Source organism: Drosophila elegans, unplaced genomic scaffold, assembly GCF_018152505.1.
Source record: "Drosophila elegans isolate 14027-0461.03 unplaced genomic scaffold, ASM1815250v1 contig_814, whole genome shotgun sequence".
NCBI classification, from domain to species: domain Eukaryota; kingdom Metazoa; phylum Arthropoda; class Insecta; order Diptera; family Drosophilidae; genus Drosophila; species Drosophila elegans.
In genome coordinates this window covers 15,646,395-15,668,596 of record NW_024546167.1, presented here as the reverse complement: position 1 = coordinate 15,668,596, position 22,202 = coordinate 15,646,395, and the positions used below count along the sequence as shown (strand labels likewise).

General features: G+C 36.8%; 2 protein-coding genes across 6 annotated transcripts in view; one reads left to right on the top strand and one right to left on the bottom strand.

Moving 5' to 3' along the window:
- LOC108149363 (disintegrin and metalloproteinase domain-containing protein 10) overlaps nucleotides 1-22,202 on the top strand; it is an 89,269-nt gene that overhangs the window by 34,106 nt on the left and 32,961 nt on the right. The gene's annotated exons all lie outside the window — the stretch shown is intronic.
- LOC108149364 (sialin) lies at nucleotides 10,281-12,090 on the bottom strand. The gene has a single exon (XM_017276864.2). The coding sequence runs from the start codon at nucleotides 11,954-11,956 to the stop codon at nucleotides 10,505-10,507; it is 1,452 nt and encodes a 483-aa protein (XP_017132353.1). The 5' UTR covers nucleotides 11,957-12,090; the 3' UTR covers nucleotides 10,281-10,504.

The window sequence follows — 22,202 nt, the reverse complement described above, 5'->3', positions numbered from 1 at the left end:
TTGTGTTAATGGAGAAAGGAACTTAATTAATTTTATAGAACATCAGCTAAGAATATAATTGAGTTTACTGAGAATTGAATTGTAAAAAAAAAAAACTATATCAATTTTTAATTTTACATAGTTTTAATAATTAGGATAGCTTCACGAAGTTACATTGGAATAAATTTTTAAAGGATACTAATTAGTCTTTCTCTTACTTGGTAACTAGCGGATACCCCCTAAAGCTTTGTCATTTTTGTAGGGACCATTTTATTCCTGAACAGGTTGTCAAAGCCTGTTATGTTTACCCAGAGGCCTTACAAACACATTAATAGGGGCCAGAATAAGGAATGGGGACGAGAGGATCAACAAAGCATAACGAATTGTTACAAAATATGCGAGTGGAACATATTCGAAGTGGATTTTTCAGTTCGCACATAACCCAGTTTTTGGTTTATATACGGCAATGCCAACAGTATTGATATTTGCATATGTGCCATATGTGAAAAATTGCATATGCGACTGGGCGGAAAGGGTAAAACAAGTATGTGGAATGGGCGGATGGGAACGTTTTCATTTACCACAAACCCCTTTTCTAGGTTATTCATTGCTTTTGACTATGAAAAATGTTTTACGGCTTCCTAGGTCACACTCAGCCCTTTGTTACTGGTGGGCCGCCATAAATTTATGAACGTATTTAATTGAAAATGTTATTTCTTCAACGGCTAACTATTGGAAAATCATCAAAAGGCATTCAAAATGTAATGGCTTTAAATGAAGTCCTTTTTTATTTTCATTGTTAAACCAAGATTATATGTTGGTCATATGCTTGAAAAATGAGCTGTCTTTTGGATGAGTCATTAAAACGCAACCCAGATAACATAAAAAACAAGATAAAAGTTTCCCCCAAGTTAAGATTACTTATCAGCATGGTGAACGTATTCGTAATTCGCATGAGTTAAAAATACGATAATGCCATTTCTTTGCGGTAGTTATATCCGAGTTTTGTAGATTATAAGCTTATAAACGAAATACGTAACTCTAAAACTCTAATGGTTCGAAAAAAAACGCATTCTTTCAAATAACAATCGTAAAATGTCAACTGTATTAGACATTTTGTGGAATGCACTTATCAACCGCAACCAGCAAATGGAAAACTGCAATGATAGCCGGAAAACTTGCAATAAAATTTGCTTTTATGGCATTCGATGTTAAATTGTATGCTTTAGATTTTAATGCCCAAATGCTCACGGCTCATGTTCGTGGCGTTGTTACCAACATGGCTGTTGTGCCCTCTAGTGCAGTAAATGACATTATTAACCCAGTTTCCCGTACTTTAAGCTTACAATACACACTCTCACATGTTTTCAGCCATCATGCGCTTCGACACCCACAACAAACAGCAAAAGTGAAAAGAAAAAAGTTTGCATCCACACAAAGCATGTTATATACCCTTATTTAAAAGTAAAAAAAAAAAAAAAAAACAATGTTATATATTTAAAATGTGGTAAATTTCTCCCTCACTAATAATGTAATTAAAATTTGAGAGAAAATACATGATTGATAGGTTTGAAATTAATGTATCAGGTTTTTATTATATATTAATCCAATTCACATAACTGACTACATTTTTATGTTTACTTTTTTAGGTTTTATAAAATGAAAAGATTACAGGGGTCTGTAAATTAACAATAAACCTGTAGTGTATTTAACTTTGTTAGGTAGTTTCTTGTTTTTTTTTCACTTGAGCTTCTTTTTGTTGTTTGTTTGTCGCTTCACATATTTCTTGATACGTTTTACTCCCAGTTAGTAGTTGGCGCTAAGCTGACGGCTTCACCCTACTTTAAATGGAGAACAAGTAACTAAACTTAACTGAAAGCAGCTTCTCTCAGTACTTATACAGTCAACGCCTTTCTGTTGAACAAACAAAAAAAATATCACGTGTATGTGTAAATTAATAAAGAAAAAAATATTTCACTCTTAAAATTTTTAACAAGCGTTTTAAAAAAAGACCTGAGCGATGGGGTTTCCCTTTCGCAAATTTATTGTCATAAGTTAACTTTTCCACATATTATATAAGTTAAACATTTCTGTTATATAGCTTTTGTTTTAATTAAAGCCATGTATTTTTTTTATACTCCGTGAAAAAGTATAACATGCCTATCAAATAGTAAACCTAATAGCTTTACAACAAATGCTCGTAAAGTAAAGCAAATCGCTTGTCAGAGGTCATCTATTGTTACATATAAGTTGAGGCTCAAGAGTAATACTCATGAACATATTATATTTTACTTAAAACTTAATAAATGTACCTGGACTATCATCAGTGGTTTGTTAATAGTCTTTTTCGAAATATTCACATGTTTCTGGCCCATGAAGTTCGTTTTGCCTGCGAAGTTTTTAATTATACCACTTTTTCCTAATTTATTTTTTCGGGTAACGAATTTTAATTACAAGTCTCGTTGAGTTTGACCAGTTCCCCGCCTAACTGTTGGCAATTTATGTTGCACTCGAAGAGCGCATAAAGTTTCTCAAGTGGTGAAGGCAATTTTGTACTTGACATGATGTGGCTCTGGCTCTTGGTCTTGGTCTGCCTGCCAAGTGGATGGGTGGGGAATGTGGTTTTCGGTGCTAGTCGTGTGGGCGTTTGTGCTTGCTAGGGTTAAAGCGGTGAAATCGTTAGTTAAATGAAGCCTAGTTTAGGTAAGTTTTTGGCATGCAAATAAATCTGTGTAATTAGAAAGTTTCTGACTATGTTTTTCAACTTCCACAGCAGTTAAGGGCTTGGTGTTGATAATTTTTAAAACCCAAAATGAAAATGTATTTCAGTAAATTTATTTTTTCTTAAAGGGTGTTATTACAACCATTTAAACAAAATTACATTTCATTTATCGATTGTACAAATTTATTTGATTTTAATTATTTTAAAGTCCACAATAACTGTTTAAAAAAATGTAAAAAAAATCCATTTCAATTTATATAAAGCAAACATTTTATAATTACTTTGGAGCGTCATTCACAAAAGGTGCTGGCTATCGAAGTTTTATAATTGAAAATACTTGCTTTGACTTTTTGAATGGGGTGTCCAGACCGTCTACACATAAACCACTACGCGTCATATTGCACTTAGTCAACTTCAGGGCACCCTTCCTTTAAACTTTTCTCAATTAAAAAAGTTTCCTATGCCAGTTCCATTTGAAGTTTACTCAGTTAACGCACCTCGGCACTTACGCCCGCGTGTTGTAAGTGAAACACGTCCGATTTATGCGAATATTATTAACATATTAGTAACTCATCCACAAAACTTTTGAACATCGTGGCATTCGCAGTCAAATTGAACGAAACTATTGTTAACTTTTGGGATTGTGCCTCTTGGGAGTCTTGCAAACGAATTCTGTCGAAAAGTTCCGTGTTTCACAACATATTGCCCACAATCGCGCGCTGCCACCTCACAAAATCACAAAACAATTTGCATATATATATATATATATATCAGTAAGAAGTGAAAACTTTGTCCTTGGCCAGGACGAAACAAATGACGAAGATGACGATGCTGGCTGCTGGGCAGAAAATACACTGGCTAGACAAAACTTTCATCAAAACTAATAACCTTTGAAATATCGTAAAGCTGCCAGCATTTGAACCATCAACTTTTATAATAACAAATATCGAAGAAAGAGTAGAAAATATGCTTAATGAGGCTGAAGTTCGTTTTGCTGTTTGAATTAAACTGAGCGACAAGTTTGGCTACAGATAGTCGTTCATTGAAATAAACATAATGAAGTATTGAAAGAGATGAGTTGGGGTGGACTAGCATGTTTTTCTCGAAGTCAAACTTTTCGATGCGGGACAAGAGGGACATGAATTGATGGTTGGAAGTCAAATAGTTCACTCTTTTAAACGTTTATTTAAAATTTCGGAGGAAGAATAATATACATAGCTTATGTTCAATACATTTTTTCTACTTTAATTTCATTCCTTTTTGTATTCAGTGTTATGCAAACCTTTTTTTCCCGCTATTCATATAGTAAGTTCATTCACTCCCAAGTTTTTAATTACGTAAATTCCCCCTACAAGTTTCGCAAACTTCTTTCAACAACCTTATTAGCTTTCATCTAATTAAAGTGATTTGTGCCTTGATGGTTTTAAATCCAACCAGCACCAAAAGTCTTTACAACCTAGAATGTCTGGCGCTAAAACAACAATCGCATTAAAAGGTGGCAGGCTCGAGGGCTGATTAAATAGTTACCAAAACCTGTGTGACTATTTTTAGAATGATATTCTATGATGCGCGCCAGTCAGTTATATGGACTGCAATTGAATAACATTTTCGAGAGATGTGAGGTCTGGCCAAGTGCTCAAACAGACCTCGGCGCTGCTATTGTTTGCCTGCGACTGTGTGTAATTTATTAGATTTTGGCAAATATTTTGCCAGAAGCGCATTTCACTGTCAGAAGTTGTGGCGTCATGGCCAGACAGTCGGAGGATACTCGCGATATTTTTCCCCATTCTACGGCCACTGCTTATGATGTAATGTTTTTATAAGCTCTCGTACTCCTTATCCCTCCTAGGAGTCCCTTGTTTGAAGACAAGTTGCTTTTCTAGACAGTTTTCCCTTTTGGACTGAAGCCTTGAACGATTTCCTTCCTTTGTTTTCCCTGTTTGAGCAACCGACTTCGTCTCACTTTTTATTTCCCCAGCTCCTTGTGCTTTTCCCGTTTGGTTGCAGCTGACAGCTGCCTGCCAATGGTTGATTTTCCCAATATACGTTTTTCACTTGATTTTCCCCATGGCTGCATTCGTTTTCCCATGCGAAATTCACTGGTCAAGTGTTGGATTTTTGTTTAAACCTACATTTAATTTAATTTGGAAACTTTACTTGAACAGAGATATTTTTTCTTTTTATGTTCTTAACAAATTAAAATATTTTTGCGAATCTTTAGCATAAGGTTTACCCAATGGAATTTATTTTATTACTTTTAATTTCAATCGCTAATTCAAATAGTGAAATAAATCTTCTGTCTGTGCTGTAGGTTCAATCCAAAGCCAAAAAACGGTTGTTTTTTCTCGCTGGGTGTAAATATTGATTTCGCGAAAAGCACGTGCGCCACTTGAGTGCTTAGATTTTCGCAAAGGAACAAATAGGCTGTAGGATGAAGTGATGGTGGGTTAAGCGACTCGTACGCCCGTTCTTCTTATATATATATATATGTATATATATACATTCACATATTTATACAGCTTTCCCGGCCAATGTGTGTTTGCGCTTGTTTTTGTGGAGCTTTGGCTCACGTCCTTGTGCTAGTTTCCAAGTTGCCTGCTGCCTGCTGCCTGCTGCCTTCTGCCTTTTTCGCTGATGTCTGGCTTTTTGGCTGCCTTGGAAATTGAAAGTCTTTCCTTTCCTTCTTTTGAAAACATTTAACGTAATGCCAGGACACGTGCTCCTGCCATCAATTGAGCTTCTGTTGCCATTTATTTACCTAACTGTTTGCTGCTATGTGTTAAGTGCTAATTGGGTTACTTGTATTTTATCACCCTGCTTCAGTCCCTTTCGCAATGACCACATGTACTCGTCCCCGTACTCGTACTCGTACTCGTCTGTGTTAGCTGATTAATTTTTAAAATTACTTGATGGCTAATGCCGCTAATTATTTCAAAGAGTCTTCCAGTGCTTTAGTGCTTGCTAAGCTGCATAAAAGAATAGAAAAATTCCAAAGCCTCTTTCCGGATCTTTTCAACGTTGGAGTGGCTAATTCAAGTTTAAAGTTTTTGGCTTAAGCATCCAAGGCAGAATGAGCTAGTTTTTGGCAGCATCTACCACAGATGCCTGGCCGCTGAAGTATAAAAGTTTTTCAATTTATTTTAGGTAAACATATTTCGCAAAGATCAGGCTAATTAGATTTTTGTGGTAAAGCACAGGAAGTTTAAGAAATGTGGGTTGCTAAATGTTATACTTTCCTTATGAAATAAAGTGCGGAAAGTGTTGAATAAGATAAGAAAAAGGCTTAAGCCTGAATGAAATGCAATAAATCAATTTCTCCATTTTACCTCAATTATCACATTTCAACATTTTGCTTAATCAACGATTTTCAAAACTCCGCTTATGCAATTGTCTACTCTGCTCTATGGTAAATTGTCTTTCAAAGGCACTCGCACAATTTGTGTAAATTAATGGACAACTCAACATTTTAGCATAAATATAACGATAAACACATCAACGCCTAGATAACAATTTTGAGTATCATTAAGGACGAATGGAAAACCCCTTTAGGGCTAGACGATATCCCTGGGAAAATGCCAGACGGCAGCACAAATAGACATAAATTTAAATAGCTAAGGGCATGGGCTAGGACTTGGGCTTGTAATGTCCCCGCCCACAAAATACCGCATCCCCGCATCCACTTCCCCATGCCCATTCCCATTACCATTGCCATTCCCATCTAACCAACCAGTCTGTCAAAACAAATGTTTGCCAGGAGGAGCACACGGAATGCAGGGCAACTGCGATATTGCAAGTTGCAGCTGCAGCTGCTGGTTGCAACCACCAACTGTGACTGTCCTTTGGTGGTTATGGTGATGCGCTCATGCCCGCTGCTGCTGCCGTTGCTGCGATGCCACATAATCAGGACAAGTATCCTGGGTGTGCGACATTCTGCCAGGTTGCATGTGCATTATAATTATTATTTTCCATGCATTTCTATGCACTGAAACAAATAGATTGCTGTTAGGAGGGTTCCTTTGTAAATGCTTAATTCCCTTAAATGATTTTAATTTGTTTTAAAAATTCTTAATCTTTTTTCTGTATGTCGTCAGTTACTCCAACATTCTTTGCTTGTTAAACCAGGCAATATATTTGTCCAAAACGTTTGTAACTAGTCACGCAAGCGTTCATATAATAAGTACGGAAGTGAAATTGAGAACAAGGCTGTATACCACAATTACTTAATTTTTTATTGGTGTAAATAAAAGTGGTTCGATAAGGAGGTACTACTCCTTATGGAAGCATTAAACGTAATGAATAATTAACACTGAACAAACTATTCAAAGAACAAGTAAAATAAAATAATTCTAATATAATTTTTCTGCCTGTAAATGGGAGTTACCTTTGTTGGAGCTCTTTAGCCGGCTTTATTCATCTGGCCTGGCCTCAATGTGCAGGTGACATTACTGCGGAAGAAGAATGAGGCAGCAGCAACAAACTTAGCCTTGAGCAAAAGTTGAGCTCTGGCCCCGTGATGATGATTTATGCACGTGTTTAGTGTGAAAAATTTACATTAAATGCATACAACATGGTAGCGAAAGTGTTGCCGAGCGAATCCTTTGCACACTTCTGTGCCCATTTGTGTATGTGGTTGTGGATGTGGGCGGCAAGGAAGAAGTGGGCGTGACTCGTGGTCGGCATACGGGAAGTGAAAGTGTGTGGGGAGAATCTTGGCGCCTGTATTGGGGTCACTGGTCATTATCAAGATGTAGCCAAAGAAATGCCATAAACTGGGGCTGCGACGAGTTCAGTCCAAGTCCCCTGGCTCCTTGCGCCGTCTTGGCTCATTTGATATGCAGGGCAGATAAAGGCCAACGCGCATTCAAAGCCCTCAGCTCCACTGTTTGCCTGAAAGAAGAGCGAGCCAACAATGAGGCGATAGTTTAATGGCAGAGCAAACTGTTGAGCAAGCACATCTTCCTTGGCAAGCCATCGAACGAGGGGAGTTCCTCAAGTCGGGAATCGTTTACATTACATAAGGAAACGGATTTACTCAAAGACTGGCACTTGAATCTTAAATTAAATGCATTCTATTTAGTCGGAAAACTTTTATGGTTTTAAAATACTTTGTACGTGTAAGTCATCCAATAAATCGAAATTCTCTACCACTGTTTTGGATTATGGTTAAGTATTCGAGCTATAAAAGTTCGAGTTCAATTACATTTATGTGAATTTCTAGCACCAAATCACCAAAACCTAACTTAGTTTAAGCTATATACAACATATAATAGGCTACAAATGTACTATATATGCTATCATTTCCTCCCCAAATTGACTATCTTTGCTTCTAAACAGAATTTTTTCTGGTCTTCCTAACTTCCGAAAAAGGAGGTTTCCGGACACTCCCTTATTCTCTTAAACCATTTGAAAGAAGGCGCAATAATTCTTTTCTCAGCTGGCGGCTTTTTATCCTTTCACACATTTCACGCCCAAAACTCGGTGGGAATGGAATGCCACGCCCACAGTCTGACGAACCGCCTTTCAATTTCAACCGTACATTTTTGCATTGCATACTTTTGAACGTTGCGCCAGGAAAAGCCTGCAATTTTCCCACTTGGCTCCTGCGGCATCCCGTCTGCAATTTACGCGCCCCTGTTTGAGCCTTTTGTTAACGTGCGGAAAAAATAAAACAGAAACTCGAGGAAAATGGAAAATGGAAAATGAAAAGAAATTGCTTCAAAACTCACCTTTGGGGCCAGTGCCACCTCTTTGAACGGTAGATTTTCACTTTTCTCTCTCGGAATCATGCATGCACATATATTACTCTTTTGGTGTTGGCCCTAAAACAAATTGCATAGACATTTGTTATTTCGGCTAAAGCGGCTTTCAGCTTGTTCTATTGGTATTTATTTCTTTACCCCCATATACATATTAATATATGTACCTATCTTTGCATATATGTATGTACTTTTTCTGCAATACAATCATACTTTGCAAAGAAAATAGAAGAAGAAATAGAAAAAGGAAATTGCATTTTTATAACCTCTCTACGTTTCCTTTCGGATTTCTTAAGTCCAATTTATACCTGTTGTTTATTTATTACCTTTTTCTCACCGACTGACTGACTGTGTGTCTTCTATATGTGTGATTTTCTTCGTTTCTGTTTCTTAGCTTTGTCTCTTGCATCTTTTTTGGCCTTTTACTTTTTGTCCTTTTTTTGGGGGCTTAAACTTACTTTTAACGATCTTAGCGTCCCATGTGGGCCACGTGCTAAGGTAAAATTTATAATGTGAATTCTGGTATTTAAAGACAAATTTTATGGCTTTTTAGTTGACAGTCGAGAGCCGACAGCTCAAGTGCCCACAAAGGTAGGCAACCATTTTTTATGGCACTTAATGGGCTTTTTTAAGTATTCTTTTCAAAAATATTGTATTAAAACAATATCTTTTAAAATTACGTTTAAGGAAAAACACTTTAACTAATAAAAATTTGTATTCTTTATTTTCAGGTAATTTTTCTGGTGCTGTTCTAATGTTATATAAATGGTAACAGGTAAACTAAATTGCGTACTTACTGTCCAGGGAAGGTTGAAAAAAAAAGAAAATCAAAAAATAGAATATGTTTACGAGTACAGCAAAGTGTTGCTCATAAATCTTTAATTCGCTTTTCATAAAATATTTAAAGCTAAACGATTAAAGTTTAAAATCTTGTATTGCAAAAAAAAAAATTGTTTGGTTAGGTCAGGCAATGTAAGTAAGCCAAACTGTCATAGCTGGTTGACCGATGACCAAAAGCTATTCATTTAAGAGACATCATAATCAAGTCGGCAACGACCAACTGCTGAAAAGGTCGGGTTAAAGAGCAACTGCAATGGCTATCTATGCCGTGCATATATAAAACGGATATAATTTATTAATTGCTCACACCATCGCACAGCAGAGGCCACATAAGAAGAAGCGAAATCTGCGCACAATTAAATCGATATAAAGAGTTCCACAGCAAACATCATGGTCGCCTGACCGAGCCCACAAAATATTTCAAGCGTTGTCGAACGAAATGAATGCATAAATAATTGATTTAATATTCGTGTTGACTACAAATGAAGCGCTTAAATGAATGGATAAAGGGAGATGAGTGCGCTTCATTGGCCAGAACAGGAGCGTGGCTTATAATATATGCAAATTTCGCATTATCACCACGAAACAAACAAATGAATGCAATCTAAAAAGCCGAAATAAAAGCAGAATAAATAATAAGATACATTAAAAAAAAAAAACACTTTAATAATTTAAATAATAATCAACATGTCAAAATGCCTAACATTTAAGTAGTTGAGTTTGATTTAAAACAGTGTAAAGTCGAATGATATTTAATTTCTTTTAGTGTAATGGTCAAAACAAATAGACTAAACTAAAAATGAATTATACTGGGAAAACGCATATTGCAAATTGGTGACATCGTTTTCGTTTTTGAAAATTGTGCAACTATAAATTTTAAATAAGCGTTTTGAATGTTTTTTTTCATTAGCCTTTTCTATTCACTGTTATTTACATAACATATAAAAGCAAACCCAAAACATGAAATCTTTACCAGGAAAAAATTTCAAATGATTCATTTATTCCAGCACCTTTAAAAGGTGATTCTTGAGGATCAATATTTAAAATTTAAAATCAATACATAAAGAGAAAACACGATCGTCGATTTAAACGAACGATAAAATTTGTTAAATTTCCGTCACTAAATGAGTTAAGAAAAATCATCACGTCATCATCATCATCATCAAATCAGTTGTGCAGTGCAGTAAAAAACTTAAAATTTCAAAGGTTATGAAGTTTGATCCTTCTTTTTGATCGAGTTGGTGCCGTCATTGAAGGGCTGCACTTCGCCGGAGGCCCAAATGCAGTAGACAATTGCCGTGATAAAGAGCACGGCAAAGGCCACCCAAAATACAATGCGCCACTCCATCATGGTGGCATTCGGTGTCATGACTCCCACCAGATATGGTGATATCACTCCAGTGATCGCACCTATTCCGTTGGTGATGGCCATCAGGGTGCCAGCGTAGTTGGGGCTCAAGTCCAGGGGTGTTAATTTCATTCCGGCGTAGTAGGTGCCCATCAGACCCATGCAAATCGTAAAAAGGGCCACGACCAATAAGCGATTACAGCCGGCATATGAGGCTCCAACCATAAATATAGCCGGTCCAAAGGCTGCCAATCCTGTCATGATTTTCCTCGTGTTCGTGGTGCTCATGAAGTTTCGTTTGATCATCTGATCGGCCACACAGCCACTCAGCAGCGACATTATCCACATGGTCACGTACGGCAATGAGGAGTACAGACCGTTGGCCTTGATCGAGAATCGCAGCACATCGGACATGTATTTGGGCAGATAGGAGACCATGATATAGAAGCCCCAATCGTGACCGATCTGGGCACTGATCAGTGCCCACATGGGTATGTTTGCAAAAATGGCCAACCAGGGCGTCTTCGGCTGGTTCGTATCCTTTGGCGGTATTTCCTGCTTTAAAAACTCACGTTCACTTGGTTTGATAAACGGATGCTTGTAGGGGTAACTGTAGCAAATTAGCGAGAAGACAGTAAACCAGACTAAGGCTATGATCCCAAAGATGTAGAAGACCCACGGCCAGTCCATTGAGTCGAGTATCAAGCCGGATAGGAGGTTACCAGCGATGCTGCCCACCTGACCACCGCCCAGCACCAGGGCGCCCAGCATTCCTCGCTCTGTAGCCGGCACCCATGCAGCCAGTAGTACACTAAGAGCTGGAAAAGTGGTCCCTTCGCCAAGTCCCATTAGCACACGCAGAACGATCAAGGCATCGGCACCGCCGTAAACGATACACACCGGTGTGATTAGTGTAAAGGCGGCAGTGAGAAATATTCCAATGCTCAGTGTCCACTTGCCGCCGAACTTGTCCGCCAAAACGCCACCGGGCAGGTGGGTTACGATGTAACCAATGTAGAAAGAGGCCAAAATTAGGCCCTGCTTCTCCTCAGACCATTCGTAGTCGCCACCTTCGCGGCTTACTGGAGCCCCATCATCTTCATCCGGCTCACAGATCGCATCGCTGTGTGCACTGCCTGTATGGTTTCTCTTGACCACCAGCACTGTGATGGCCTGCGAAAGACACACTCGCATGGTGTAGGCATTAAAGATGGCAAAGAATCCCATGATGGCCAGAATCCAGCGTTGTGGTACAACAAAGAACTTGGACAGTTTTATGCCCCATTGTGGTTGCTCCTTCGCATCATCCATCTTTTTAGTTTTTTGTTTTTACTACTAAAATTTAGATTCCACTTTTTATATTTACACTTTTGATTTTCTTACTAGGTATTTTAAATTGGCAGTACATTCAGAGCCATACAATACATAACTGTTTGAGTAAAATTATTTCACAAAAAAGTCAAACGAAAAAAAGTCATTACCTCAAGCTATGGTTGCTTGTTTGTAATTGTTTATAATATACAATTTAGCTTAAAAAACTTTCTGAAAACTAAACTAACACTTTTAAAAGTGCCAAAAAGAAATTTTCGGTACCAAAACAAACACATTTCAAACATATCGTTTCAAAGAAAAGACTTTTTATTATTTAGTATCCTCATTTTTTCTTAATGCTGCCTTTAGTTTATTGTAAAGATAGTTGATTTTTTAGGTGTATAAAAAAAGCTATGTAGAAATTAAACTTCAAATTATATACATAAGTTATAATATTTAGTATTTTCACTTATATGCAGTTCTTAATTAATGATGAAAACACACATTTAAACACATTTATAATATAAGCTTTCGTTATTTTTTTAGGTGTATAATTTCTGCTATATTTGCAGAGTTATTATATTTACTTATTTTTTTGGCATTTCTAAAGCACTTAGCTCAGCACTTCAACCACATATGCAGAAAAGTTGTGCCCTCGGAATAACCCACTTCCTGTTTCCATGTGCCCGCTCTCGCCATCTGTGGATATTTTTTTTTATTTTTGTTTGCCCGACTACTTGGCCCTACAAAACAGTCCCAAGATGTCCCTAACAATTACATTTCCCTCACAATTTATGTATGTTTTGCAACCTTTTTCTTCAGTCTCGCCTTCGCCTGTGTCTTTGGCGTCATCTATTGTTTTGAATGTGAGTGAGTCAGTCACATGTGCGGCGGTTGAGCGGCAGGATAATGGGATGGGATGTTGGTGGGTTTTGACAACCGCAGGCGCAGGTCCTTGCGGTAGCCCAACCGAGGAAGGGCTTCCATTTTCATCATCATAAAGTCTGTTGAAAGGAAATCGATATGGGCAACTTAATCATGAAATGAAGTCGCCGTCAAGTTGTCTTTCATTTTCAATTCCATTCTCTGCACCTCATACACCATTTGCTCCATCGCAACACTCCCCCCAGCCAACTACTTTCGGAAGACTTGTTTACCTACACAGAGTGCGAAGAGGGCCAAAAACTTTTACCTACGCTCAGTTCATTTCAGTTCAGTTCAGTTCGCTTCGGTTCTGTTCGTCGTTGTGGTTCATTTTGCTTTGCTTCGGTTTTGGCTTGACTGGGATTGTTTTGTTTGTTTGTTTTCATGTCTAAGTTAGCTTACTTTTGTGAAAAAGTTTTTCCTGCTATCCGCTATGGCTTATGCTTTCAATCACCGCTCCGCTCCAGCGATATATTCTCCTGCACCCCCCCTCCATCTCTCTTCACTGTTACTAACATTTTTTGTTCATTTCCGTTTCGACTTCCTTTGTAGCTTCGTCAGGTTTTATCCGTTCTAGCCCAGAAATGCAGGTCAGGTCAGTTCAGTGCAGTATTATATCAACTTTTCTCTTTTGCCCTTGTTTCGGGGTCAAACTCCTGTTTGGTGCCCTAAAGGAGCTAACAATAATTGCTCATTTTTGGGATTTTTGGTTTTCTCTTACTCTTCTTAACATTTCAATGATCCATGTCATTTGCAAGCAATTTTTGTTTGTTTTCATTTTAAACAGAAAAAGTTACAAATCCCTACTGATTTTGTTTTTAAATAATCCTAAAAATCAGAAAATAAAACTCAGCTAAGCAGTAGATGTGGGGTTGTTAAGTTAAAATGTCAATAGAATTGGCGGCGTTGTCATTCCTGTATTTTATACCATATATATTCCGAGCAATACACTGACCCACTTTTGGGCGGGTTAAGCCCTAACGAAAAAAAGAATCCTTCACTTATTTCGCGCATGCCACGCCTCCCACCACTTCTCACCTTCTCAGCCCACTTACCACCCACTTACTACCCACTTACTACCCTTTTACCACCCACTGACTGGCCAGTGACTGACGTTGAGCAAGGTTCGCGATGAAAAAATGTATGACAGTGAAAGGCCATGGCAAGAGAAATATTTTATGAGGCGCATACATTTTTCATGTTATTTAAAGTTCATTAAAAAAATACGTCAGTCACCAGAAATGAAGGAAATGATGGAAATAAAGTTAAAATAAACCAAGAAAATTAACTTTAGATTAATGTTTTTGTCCGTAGTTATTGTCGTCAAAAACCACGAACATTTTTTTTCAGTAACCAAATTAATGAAAATTTACAAACAAGTAGAAAGGCTTGGGAAACACGATTCAAAAACATTATAATTTAATTTAAATTTTTATAATCTAAAACTTTAAACTTCTCTAAACTTTTCCGTTTGGTATTGCACAATTTTGCGGCAGAAGAATTTTGTTTAGAATAATTTTGCCTTAAGAAGTAAAAGGATATTTTCAAAAACAAAAGCTAAAGTTGACTTAAGTTTTAAATGAATACTCGTATACATTTTGATTTCGTTATGCCTTATCCAACGTTTGACAACATCACTGCTCACCATATATTAAGTGCATAAATGAAACTTTTTCTTTATGTTTATTATGTGTATATATATCCATCCATTTGCTTCGCTCGACAGTATTTTAAACTTTATTCATGCCTTTCCATGTCACTGCTCTGTCAGTATATGTTGTTTGTTTCGAGATAAAATAAATAAAAATACAAGATTGGGGGAAATTATTATTTTTTTGTTTTGGATATTTTCCGTTTGCTCACAATTTTTGCTGCTAAGCGAATGTCTCTCAATTTTGTTCTTGTTATTATTTTGCTCGTGTGTCCTCATATTTTAACAACCAGAATATTTTCACCAGTTCTAACGGCGGAACCTTGCTGTGTTTCCTTTCGTCCTTGGCCTGTAGAAATTCTTCAGTTTTGTGATTGAAAGGCATTTTGGTTGGCTTAGTTTGGGTTGGCATGACTGCTGGGAGGCTTGTAATGCGTATGCTCAACAATTCCGGTGCATGTCACATTGTTGCTCGATGTGCCTGCAACATAGTTGAGCAAAGCTTTTTGTTCCCTTCCACTCTGCTGATAAGTGTTGCAATGTGCAACTATTAAATAGTTTCGCAGCTGCCATTTCCAAGTTTCTTGGCCCATGGCCCAATCTTGAGGAACTTCTTGGGCCACTTAGATGGCAACTTAAGGGGAAAAATCTGGGCTTGAAGTCGAGGTAAAATTTTTATTTATCCCAGGTTACCAGTGATGTTGTTGGTAACCGGATTATGTATAAAAGGAATAACTTATCTTCTTAATCCAAACTAATTTTCTCTGTAAAGTTTTCAAGTTAACTAGACATCACCTTTAAGACCAGAATCTTGAATTTTAAAATTTTAAGGATACCAGAACAGTTAATGATTTGCAACAACGTTGGAACGAAATGAAAATATTTACAAAGACCCTATTTGATGATTCCATTGTTTCCAGTTAATTCCATTTTCATTCATTATAGAAGGGCAAAGTTTGCCGATTAATTAATGTATTCAATAAGCTTTCCAAACGTTATTCAATTGTTTTTGAACATCTAGGTGGACCGGAAATAATTTGAAAGTAATTTGATTCGTTTGTGTAATGATAAATATCAATTATTATTTAGAAATGAAATGAAATTGCTTGAATGTCGATTTCTCCCTCACGTGTCAGCCTGTCAGCCATCTCTTCAGTCCCCTGGTCTATCGTTTTACTTAAATTCACAAACATCCATAATTGTTTTCATATTTGAGTGTGTTTGCCTATGTCTCAAGTAGATTTGGGTGCACTCAATAGATTTAGTTGGTAACTGAAATGGTTGCTGCCCTGATTGTGTGTGTTTCTCTGTAGCGGTTTTCAAGCTCATTATAAGTTTGGTTTATAAACAGCAATGTCGGCTTTTGTGGGCTAGGTATTGGTAGGTATTCATTTCAGCTCAACCAGCTCGTTATAATGAAATGGTTTTCAACGGTTAGTTAGCTATAGACTTCAATTGAAAATGCTTTTCTTTGTCCTTCTATAAATGATAGCAATAAACCACTTGTTTAGTTCCTTTTACTATTAATTTCTCATTGATGGAAAAGAAGGAATTACTTGAAAATATAAATGCCAGAGATATTTCAAGCACTATCTTGACTTGAATTTTTAATTTTAGTCTAAAAATAACCCAATCAATAGTTTAATTAAGTGAACTACAGCTCCGTTCAACGAGAACTGGTAAAGCAATTAGTGGGGGGCGAGTTCCTGGTTTTCCCAATAGTCATATCCGCAGAAGTCCGGTTGGAACTTTAATACCGAGCTTCACGCATCCAAATTACTGACACATCAGTTGGTATTGTCTTTCGCCTTTGTCTACGGAAATAGCGCAGCGGGAAAATCAAACTAATCAGTTGAATGATTGGCGTCGACAGCCGATGAACAATGGCCACGTCCGATGTCCTCTCGACATCCTGCGTGTTGAATGTTGTCGCCCGTTTCAGGAAACTTTGCTACCTATTTCCGCATTTAACGAGATTTTCTCTTCTCTACCATTCCCATCGTATGGAAATTGTTCGATCGGTGGCTGCTGTTCAAGGGGGCGTAGCATAGCTGAAATTACTTTATAGCTTGCTTCATTTAGTTTATAACGCGCAGGGTTCCTTTCTTTTTTTTCACCATACCTCATCCACTGGCATTTTTATAATTTGCCGTAATTTTAACCTGCCTGGGACTTCCATTATATGGCTATCTTCTCCGGTCTGTCTTCACTCTCCTTGGGCGCCAAAGTGGATTAGCTTTGTGCTGTGAGTGGCGAAGCGCTACTTCAAGTTAATTTGTTATGCAAAAATTACCCCAGTGCTTTGGCCTATTAATGGTAGCTTTTGTGGCTACACTTTAGTGGTGGAGAATTCGCCTTAAGTGAATGCGGGTCGCGATTCCAGATTATGGTTTCAAAGTTGTTGTTGATTACATCGTTATGGTAAATATTTGAAGTGAAAGTATTTGCTCAAGACTTAGGGGTATAATCTGTAATGAGAACAAATTAAGCGCTCTGAGATTTTACGCGATGCATATTCTTAATATAATTCATAAACAGTTTTTTTTAGTGTTATTGTACTAGCTAAAAGCAGGTTCATGAACAAAACTTATAGAGGTCGATTTCTCTCCATTAAATATATTATATTTGTTTTTGAATCTATTTTTCAAACAATTTTTAAATGATTGAGATCTTAAAACAAGGTTTTTCCACATGACCGTGGCCTGATTTGTAAATCCCATTTCCATTACGATTTTCGCCTTTAAGCTACTTTGCTTTGACTGAAATATTTTCTGTGCATACGTGCTAAATTACGCAGTGCTTAGCTTTCTGCAAAAATATTTCTTGTTGGCACAATTTCCATTTCTTTTCACTTACCTAATGAGAAGCTTTCAGGGCTAAGGAAGGAGGAAAGAGAAAAGTTCTTTGAGAGACGACTATACTGGAGCAGCCACAACTCAGCTGCTTTAACCGCAGCTAACACAAAACCGCCCGTACACACACACAAACACACTTGGGTGCTAATGCCATTTTGACGTTGCCCCTTCGGTTTTTACGCGCTCTTGTTTTGGAACGCCCAAATGTAGACTACACTTTAGTTGTTTCACCGCAGAACAGGGCACGCCCATAATCCATAAGTTAAGCTCAACGGTTCGGGTTTGGGCTTGGGTATGTGTTTGTGTGGCGGTCGCCGGCTGTCGGTTGGCCAGATCCTGCGCTATCTCCTCCGCCGCCACCAAACTCATCCGCATTGCCCAGTTTGCGGTTTTGGTTCAGCCAAAACATATACAAAATCTCCCCCAAAAACAAACCCAAATCACTCGCCTACTAGAAGCCCAACTAAAGGGTCAAAGTTGCTTTAAACGTTTCCACGGACAGCAGCTAACGAGGCGGCTGGATGGGACTCTACTGGACCAAACCAAAAAGAAAAAAGAAAAAAAAAAAAGGAGGCGTATGCTTTGTTAGCAATTTATGATTATTTTTACTCGCTTTTTGTTCTTCTTTTTTTTTTATCCGCTATCTACTGACCCGCATTTTCGGACGCACGTCCAAAAAGGCCCCAATATTAAATGTGTGGGGTGGGGTCAGTCCAAATATTTTCATCATATGAGAAATTCTGATGTCTAACAATGATGATAATGTGCTAATCCAAAGGCCATCAGCCGTCACATTAAAGATTTTTACTGGAAATAATATGCCTTTGTATTGAGGAAAATACTCTTTAAACATGTACTATAAATGGTTGCAGTTCATTACCATTGGAGGTCTTTTAAATTATTTATTCCATTTTTCCAGTATCAGCTTCTTTATTTAATTAAAGGAAAACTATTTTAAATACTTTCCTGGTTATTTTTTCGTTTATAAAACTTAAAAGCTAATCCATTTATAGGTCTCACAGTTAAATAAATTAAATTCAAAAGCTGACATAATTTGAACACTTAAAAATATATCTAAATACAGAATGTCAACAGAAATGTCTTCTGCTCTTGATTATGCTAAATAATTTTCTGATTGCAAGCTTAAGAAAAGCCTTGGGTAAAAATGCGTATAATATTGATTACAGATGTGCATGTGCTTGGCATTCCTCTGCATTTCACCTCTGGCAAGTTGGTAAAATCATATTAAATGTTCAAATTGCTGGCAACTAGGATAACGACTAGGCTCCAACTGACTTGTGGAAATCTTTGCCTTATCTCCTGTTGATATCGAAAATCCGAAATTCTCATGTTAATTGGAATTCGAGTAAACATTTGCATCCTTGTTCATGTCCTCCTGCTGTGGCTGTTGACATTAAATGTTTTATTCTTGTCTCTTATTTATTTTTGTTTCTTGTAAGATAAACTATAATCAAATCCATTCAAAATTAAATGCAATGTCGACTGCTATTCTTCTTTCGACTTTCCTGCTGGCAGGAAACCTTGTGTACATTTGTGTAGGTGTTAGTATACAAAAATTTTACTAAAATAATTTCGTTATAGATGGCCATAATTTAACTGGTCGTTATATTGCTATGAAAACTGTTCTGCTGTTGACATATTAACTGACTTATTCCCTTCGTTTTCCATTCCACACTTTATCTCAATCTGGCCCATGCAAGCTCAGTCCTTTTGACTGGTTGCTTTTCAGCCAACCGTTTCAGAGATAATGTTTTTTATACTTCTACATATTTAAAAAATCTCGGTCAATAAGCATTCCGCATTGTCAGCATTCCTTAGCCTATCTGCGTTCCGGCCCATTGTAAACAAACTGTCAACAAAGCCAACAGGATACGCAAAAGTCAGCCTGCGATGGCAGGAAAAGTTGAAGAGTATGTGGGCGCACAAATGTCACATTCATTCTTCGTCATTAAATTGAAGTACAAATATAGCGTGGGGTGGTATATATAAATGTGATGGAAGTAATAAAAGCAGTTTTTGTAATTTTTGTAATTAAGAACTATAGTCTATCTTACTTAATTGTTCATAGTTGAATTATTTTTATTGGCAATAGTGTAAATAAATACAAACGTATTCATAGCTTTAAATTTGTTTAAGGCAGATTGTGGTTGGAGGTAATAAAGTTCACAGGAAGATTATTAAAACTAACTGCAAATTATTATGAAAAAAGGTATTAATATTTTTCAAACTTTACTTACAAAGTATTAGTAGGGTAACGTGTTGTCTGACCCAGTTCAAAACCTTACAAAGTCTTGGGCCATCGCACGTCTCCAAAAAATCGTTGTTCATCTGATGGATTTTTGTTGCTGTCGTTTCTTTTTCGAAAGTTGACTGGCTTTGGTTTTTAAGTTTGCACACAAAGTTGGCCTGTGTATTGGGTAGCAAGTGAAATTACTTGAAATGCATTACATGGAAAACTTTTTCACCATCATGTTGTTCTTGTTACTGCCATTTTTGGTGTAGCCTTTAAGGCGCTTTTCCAAGGACTTGGCCAACTATTGGCCCGCTCTGTTGTCCTCGGTCGCCTTAGTTGGCTGCCAAGTTATAGCCCACATTCCCATTTGCAGCCCAACTCCCTTTTTGTTCAGTCTAGGGGATTATTGGCTGGTTTATCCATCAGCCCTTCCTGGAACGGACTGACAGTTTGGCTTTGGGCGCTATCTATCGATATGCATGCCCATGGCCTAAACTATCCAGTGGTCAAATTTGTCCTTAGACTTCTCACAAAGTTTTACATGCCGAATTTAATATGGTAATTATTTTCTTTCCCAACTAGAGTAAGAGCAAATCGTTGAAAACTATCGACTTTGGCACAATTTATAATTGCCTGGCTTTTAAAATGCATCCAGAAATGTTTGTGGGAGAAATTTACAATTTAAACATAAAATCAACATTTATATAGATTAAATTTTTTATATTATTTTTTTTTTAATAAGGTGTTTTTTTTTATAAAATTTTCTATTTAGTAGTGCGCGCCTGTTTTACATCGATAAGTCTGATTACAGCCGTAAATCTGTTTACATCAAAACACTGTAGATCCATGGAAACTCTCTAATGTTCCTCTACCATTGTCCTTAGTTCGTAGCCTTTGTTTTGGTACAAAGGACCTGAGTCCAGGTGGTTGAGTGTATGAGTAGGTGGAAAGCTTTGCCGTTGTAATTGCTGTTATTACAGCTGTTTGCATGTTTGTACTCGTTGGGCTCTGAAGTTGCTACAGTTTGTTTGTTGCCTTTAAGCTAAAGACTTAATGCGCTTTACTGGGCCAACAAAGTACAGCTTGCATATACCTATGGAAACATAATCTGAAACTCAGCCAAACAAAAACTATGTAAGAGAAAAATTTGTGTGAAAAAAAATTTGCAATACCAAAAGGTAAAAAAAAAATTATAAACATATGCATGCGAGTACTTTTAAGGTCCATCCATTGTTGCATTTACCAATACATTTACTTTAAATGAGAAAACGTATTTTATTTGCACACAAGGGAAAACAACTTGGTATTCTCTTGCGCTTTAACTAACTTTTAAGACCACTAAAATTAAGAAAAAAATCCTTGTTGGTTTGTTCTCTAAACTATAAATCTATTCAAACCGATATACGAAGAGCTTAACTTAATTTGTTGTTCTTTGAAAACTTCCATCAAGCTTAAATGCTCTTTTAAGATGTTTTAAACTGTGCAAGTGAAGCGATTAAAACATTTCCAGTTGACCAATCAACCCGAAGTCGGGTTGTTCAGGGACCGCATAATGCGCGTTCTGAGACATTACCATCCACTTTTTTTTTCCAACTTCTTTAAAGTTCCTTCATTAGAATTTTTTTATTTTGTTGCAATTTTTCTACCTAATGGGATGCATGTCATGGTCTTGGCTGACATCTCCGTCTTCGTCTCAAAACCAAAAAAAAAATGTCTAACAAAACTTTTCTTGCAACTTGGGAGTTTTGGGTGGGGACCGCAGAAATGTCGGCCTTGGTGCTTTGAAACACGAAAATAAAGCATAAAGAAACTGCCAGAAACGTTGTCAAATAAAATCCTGGAAAACTGCAATAAATCACGTAGCACTGCAATCATTATATCAGTGCAAAGCCCTTCAAAAAGTAAGCACAAAAAATGTCTATATTCATTTATCAGATTGAAAAATAAAGACCTTGCACTAAACTGCAAAAAATATATATAATTTGCATAATGTTGGCCACATTTGCCCTCATACCTTACACTTATAAAAAGAAATAAATTAAATTCAACACAATTATAATGTTGATTTTAACAATAGAATAATTAGCAAATTCTCTTTTTTTTGCTTATAAAATGCATAAAATATTATAATTCCAAAATAGGTCAGCTGTTAATTGTACATAATATATAATCAATGTAGAGCATATCCTCCAACGGTTTTTTGCTGCTGCCAAAGCTTGACAGATGTTTATTTTTCATTTACGTTTAACTGTGGGCGATTTACTTTAAATTGAAGCTGTGCCAGCACGTGGGAGGCAGACGTAAAATCTGAAACAATAAATAATAAATAAATACTACATTGACATGCTAAAACATACAATTGTATATTGATTACATTTTGATTTGAATAAATATTTGGAGAATTAATTGTAAATAACTAATTGAAAATTAAATCAATTCTTACAAGAAAAAAGTAATTTCAGGCAATGTGTCAGATCTTAAATGACTTTAGAATTAAATATGTATATTGATATGCCTTCCTGTGGTCATTTTTAGAATCTGGTTACTTAAAACTTTACGACT

What these genes read in the sequence shown, in the direction of transcription:
- LOC108149364 (XM_017276864.2), bottom strand. Translation starts at nt 11,956, where the DNA reads ATGGATGATGCGAAGGAGCAACCACAATGGGGCATAAAACTGTCCAAG.